The sequence below is a fragment of the Aplysia californica genome, unplaced genomic scaffold, assembly GCF_000002075.1.
Source record: "Aplysia californica isolate F4 #8 unplaced genomic scaffold, AplCal3.0 scaffold00238, whole genome shotgun sequence".
NCBI lineage: Eukaryota > Metazoa > Mollusca > Gastropoda > Aplysiida > Aplysiidae > Aplysia > Aplysia californica.
In genome coordinates, this window is record NW_004797508.1 from 918,236 (window position 1) to 924,235 (window position 6,000).

Sequence of the window (6,000 nt, forward strand, 5' to 3'; positions counted from 1 at the left end):
CTTGTAACACATCTAATCTTCTGGCGCTCATATGAGTTTATGCAGTTGCGATTGCCGTAAAAACCTCCACTAAAATTAAAAACTAAAGGTTTGTTGCGGACTGTTTCAGCCACTCTGTGGAGTCATCCAACCCGGGGATAACATACGTCTTGTTCTCTTCCCTCTCTCCCCCCTTCCTCTTGCATTTTCCCCCTTCCTTCCTCTCCCCTGTCTCTACTCTCCTCCCTCTCTCCCGTTTCCTCCATCTTCTCTCCTCTCCTCCTTCTCTCCCGTCTCTCCACCATCTTCTCCCCTCTCCTCCCTCTCTCCCCCCATCCTCTCTCCATTCTCCCCCTCTCTTCACTCTCTCCCCCATCTTCTCATCTTCTCCCTCTCTCCCATCTCTCCTCCATTTTCTTTCCTCCCCTCCCTTTTTCCCCACTCTCCCCCATTCTCACTCCTCCATTCTCTCTCCTCTCCTTCCGGTCTCTCCCCTGTCTCCCCCATCCTCTCCCCCCTCTCTCCCCCATTCTTTCCTCTCTCCCCCGTCTCATCCATTTTCTCCCTTCTCCCCTCATGTTTTCACTCTTCTCTCAACCCTCTTTCTTTCCCTCATTTCATCCCACCTTTCCTCTATTCTCCCCTTTCCCCTTCCTGTTACTTCCTCTTCTTTTTTGCAAGCAGTCTATATTTTGACTGACCTTAATATTTTAATGTCTTTTAATTTGTACATTGAACAGTTTATTCTAGCTGTGGATTCCTTTGATCTTTTTGAAACATCAAAAGATTCTGGACTTGAAAATTCAATTTTACAATTCAGTAATGAAAGCATTCAGACATTGACATTCTTAAGCACAATTTTCATAGGTTTGAGAGTACAGAAAAAGTGTGCGTCGCAAAGAAAATATGTGCACTTGTGTAAAGTAGTCACTGCATATTAACACAGCGACCTCAGTAGTGTTAATTATTCTAATTTGTATATTCAAGCGGGATGGATTTTTGATGATAAACAAAGAGAAAAAATTAATAACGGCTTTTATTTTTGCTAGGAAAAAATATTTCTGATGATCAATAGCATTTCAAATTCTATGTACAAATTCTCAGTGCAATAAGCTGTGTAAATGTGTGCATGAGAAAGTGAACGCACTGTAATTGTGGTAGTTTGTCATCTTTTTAAAGTATATTGTCATTATGATTATGATCTTTCTCCAACTGAAGTAGAAGTAGCGTGTATCATGTATTGTCATTATCATCATCGCCTTTCTATCTCCAACACAGAGTGAAATATAGCTAATCATAGGCTACTAGTAGAGACTTTCAGGTGTTACCATTGTCATCATCCTTTTTTTTCTCTTATTGTAGTTTAGTTGTAGAAGTAGTTTGTCTTTAGGCCATTCCCAAAGGGGGGATAATGACATGTTCTTATGCACAGTAGAATTATAAATGGGCGGATTTATCAATGTCATGCTCATCTGTGCCGGAACAACATAGGGGGAACTGCTGCTTTTTCTTTCCTCATCCTTACTGTTGTCATTTTTCCTCTACTTCTTTTGTATGTTTGTCACTCTCCTTTGAATTGCTATTTCCAGGGGTGCCTGGATAGTTGAAGTAGACTTTGTGCTGTTGAGGCTAGAGAGGTGAGCAGAGTAAGCCTAATTCCCCTTTTGGAATGCTCTGTTGATATCCACCCCTTGGCGTGCATATGGCCTTATGCAGTTTCGAGCGCCGCAAAACCTTACTAAAAAAAGGAGTTTGTTTCAGGGACTATCATCATTATCATTATTTTTGTCTTTTCTCCAACCGAGTAAAATATAAGTACATGCACTTGTAGATTAGCGAATTATCGGTTGATGTCATTGTCATCATTATTATGTTCAATTTTAGCTGTAGAAGTATGTTTCAGGTACTGTCATCATCGTCTTTGTCTTTCTCCAATATAATAGAGTGAAATATAACTACACTACGTGTAGATGAAAAGAGTTTCAGATATGTTCATATTCGTCGTTGCCTTGATCTTCCTACAGCGTAATTTCTTTGGAAGCCATAAAAGTGGAGCGGAAAGTTTCCACCAGTAAACTCTCTCTGGTCAAAGTAAGTCTGTTTATTTTTATGTCACGGTGTCTCATGTTGTAGTAAGGGTCCTGTTCATGTGTGCAAGAGTAATAGATTTGACATTCTCACTCAAAGGAGATATTTTATTTAGTTTTTTTAATGTCATTCTGAAGGGATGAATCCAACCCTGCACTATGAGGAAGGGAGTGGTGGGGTATGGAGGAGTCCTGAAGGTCTGTGTGGAAGCACCCTGCTTCTGCTTGATCTGCTGCGAGTTTCTGAGTATTTACGTAAATAGTATATGTAATTGTAAATTACAAGATACAATGGGGTCTGGAAGACTGTTGGATTCTCTTTCGTTTCACTGGGTTTAGCTGGTTTACAGAGGTTGCTCAAACAGTAGAAAAAAAAAATCAGGGATTTTCTTTTCTTTTGGTCTACCACCGTTTTTGGATTAACAGTATTTGGTTGGATCGGACTCCACTGTAGCTTTTCCATCTTGTTTACTGAGATGTTGCATCCCACTCAGCCCGGGTTGGCCCTGATGTGCAGGATCAAAGCAGCCCGCCTCTTAAATGATATAAATTGTGTTGGTGTAGGCGTTAAATGCTTTTTTTTAACAATTTTTTTTTTACCGTGGAATCACCAGGTTGTGGAAGAGGTGCCATTAGAGTACCTGGCCAGCGTCAACCTTAAATGTCAGTTAGGCCTGCTCTGTGTGCTGAGTAACCTTCAGATGTCTACGTCGGAAAGTGAGTGAGATCAAAAGACAAATCGTAAAGTTATCAGGTTTCTTTTTTTGATGTTATATTGTACATTGATGGTGTCTGTCATGCTCTGAACTCTATTTATCTTGTTTAAAAATTTTCTGGAAAAAAACCAAAGCGAAACAAACCAAAACAAAAAAACCAAAAACCAAAATCATTTTGATTGAAATTAGATGACAAACTTTGTCAGCCTACAGTACTTTTAGACTAATTGTTTTGAATGATGATTCCTGATTTTTATTGAGGACCTGCAGATTGACCTTGGCTATGGTTTTATAGCAAAAAAACAACAAAGTATTGAACTATAATTTTCTTCCAGTAACAGATACACAGCTAGAGAGCATAACACTATCGGTATGAGAGAAAAACGAACAGTCATAGTCATCTATATACAGTCAAACCTGTGTAAGATGGCCACCCATTGTCAAGGAGAAAAGTGGCCGTATAAGACAGGTGGCCGTCTTAGGCAGGACTGATCTCTTGAAGAAAACAAACCATTCCCATCTGAGGTCCTAATCGAAAGTAGCCGCCTTGTTGTTGTTGGTTTATATTTTGTTTGTAATTTTTATTTTGTTGCTGATTTTGCACAAGGGTGACATTAAAACGAAATGTATCAGACGAAGAAGACCGAGTGCCTTGTTAAAACGAACACATGGGGTCGCCACCACTCGGAGAACGAGCGACGCTTCTGTCACAAGTTCATGTTGACGTCCTTTGTTACTTTGTTACAGACTGGGTAAACAGTGACCACTAATCTCACTTTCGATTTGTTTATGAGTTCTGGGCGGGGCTTATGGGTTATGAGGGATCACACGCTTACCTCACCAGCAGCTGAAAATTGGTAGATATTGGTCAACAGCGGGAGGGGCCAACGCAGCATGATCGGTTGGAGGGACTACCTAACAACAACGACAGGTGATTGAATTATGACGGCTCGCCCACAACGCCAGGGGCCAATGCACAATTTATGACAAAACGTAATGGAGTCACTAAGGTGGCCGTCTAAGACAGGTGTTATTGCTTAGTGTGATAGGGGTTGTGTGCTAAAATATGGTGGACGCGGCCGCGTTGGACAGGTGCCCGTTTTACACAGTTAAATTATATAGAAAAAATGCAAGGGGGGGAAATGGAAAGTGGCCGTTTGTACAGGTGTCCATCTTTAGAGGTGGCCGTCAGGGAAGGTTTGACTGTATAATATATTTGTGAAAGTTCATCACTTTAGTCGCCGAAAACTTATCGAACCACTTAACTTTCAAATTTGAAAAAAATAACTGTGGTTCAGAATCATTTAAAGGGTGTTCATTTATATTAAGGAGTCATCATCATCATCATCCAGTGCCAGATCTGCGACAGACATCGACGATCATGGTTTTCCATTCATTCCTTTGGTCGGATGCTCTCAAAAAAGCTACGTTTCCCTGATCTTTCCATGTTACCCATTTGTTTAGGTTCCCTAAGTATGTTGTTCTGGGCCTACCCCTGCCTTGCTTGCCCTCAATTTTGCCAGTGAGAGCTAGATGTTCAAGACCCTTATGTCTATTCAGGTGTCCCAAAAACTGCATTTGTGGTTTCCTGATTGTTTTTAACTTTGAGCGTCCCACGTGGGCAACATCAAGCACTACCTCATTTGATTTCTTTTCCTTCCACGATACTCTTAGCAGTCTCCTAAGAAACCACATTTCTGTTGCTTCTATTTTATTTTCACTGGCTTTAGTGATTGTCCAGCATTAACAGCCATAAATGATATAGAAGGGTTGACCAAACATAGCATTTCAGGACTTTCATTTTGGTGTTCATTGAGATGTTTATATTTTTCAGGATTGGGCTCATTTTAGTGAAACTAGCCATAGCCATTGTTATTCTCCTTTTTATTTCTGTGGTTTATCCCTGTAGTTTAATTTTGAGCTTTTCATTAGTTTCATTTAGATGTAATCTTGGGAAAGTGCATCTTCTGAGATGCCATTGTAGACCAGTGAGGCTTTTGTTCACAAGCAGTGTGCACTGTTCCACAATGACTTAACGATCGATTCTTTTGAGTACCCAGCTAGTACGGTAGTTTTTATTTGGATTTTTTAATGTAATGTTATAGATGTAGTACCTTGTTGCTTTTTTTTTTAACAACCAAAATCTGATTTGTTCAGTGCTTTTTTTTTTTGAACGTTGCAATATTTTTTCCTTCTACAAACTGCATAATATTTTGAAAGCACTTATATAAGATTTGGAAAAAAAAAATTAAAAATTTTCAAATTGTCTTGTTTCAATTACCCGTTGCCATGTTGAAAGATGAAAGAAAGGAAAATTCTGTTTATTTACATTATTTTAATAATGCATTTTCTGATAGGTTGGGCCGTCTCCTCTTTGAAAGAATTGCTGGTGCGCAGTCTGTCCGTGAGCAACTTGTCTCAGCTGTTTCACTGTATCCGCTCGCCAGAGTTGATAGACTTTGCTGTCAAACTGACACCTCAGGTATGTATGATTCACACCTGAGACACATCTGTCTATCTGGGTGTGTTATGCCCATTTTTAAATTTTTTTTTGGTTTCATTATGCTGGTCATCTGGTTTCGGTGTGAGATTGTGAAATTTGTTTGCTTTTACTTTAACTTTGTGTCTGGTATATAGTGTGAAATTTGGGGTGGTTTTTTTTCTAGTTACAGTATTATATCTGTTTGTTTCTGGTTAAACGTGTGACATTTGTTTGTTTCTCATGATAGTATATTTCTTTTATTTCTGGTTATAGTATTGCATTTATTTGTTTCTGGTCATAGTATTATATTTATTATTTGTCTGTTTCTGGTTCATGTCTTTTATTTGTTTGTTTTTGGCCATAGTATTATATATTTATTTATTTCTGAAATTATCATATTTATTTATTGTAAGATATAACATTATATTTATTTGTTTTTGGTTATAGCATTATACTTACTTGTCTTTTTTTTTGGGTAAGTGTTTTACGGCGCTCGCAACTGTATAGGTCATATGAGCGCGCTGGACACACCTAATACTTTTAGTTGGTAGGAAATTTTGAATTTTGCCCGGGTGGCGGCCGAAGCCTACTCTTATCGATTTTAGACCACCAAGGGATCTTTAAACGTGCGCAACTTGCACACGGGACCTCCGAGATTTTTCGCCCTTGTCCGAGAAGGCTAGGTGTAGATCTTTCCTACCAGAAGATCAGGGGTGTGGCAGAAAGACAGCTGTGA

The 6,000-nt window shown here is 39.3% G+C and overlaps 1 protein-coding gene across 1 annotated transcript in view; it reads left to right on the forward strand.

Moving 5' to 3' along the window:
* LOC101849216 (unhealthy ribosome biogenesis protein 2 homolog) overlaps positions 1-6,000 on the forward strand; it is a gene marked incomplete in the record, with an annotated part of 76,489 nt that overhangs the window by 45,254 nt on the left and 25,235 nt on the right. Inside the window, 3 exon segments of the mRNA XM_035970225.1 lie at positions 2,004-2,070; positions 2,681-2,783; positions 5,140-5,264. Of these exon segments, the coding sequence (XP_035826118.1) occupies positions 2,004-2,070; positions 2,681-2,783; positions 5,140-5,264 (295 nt within the window).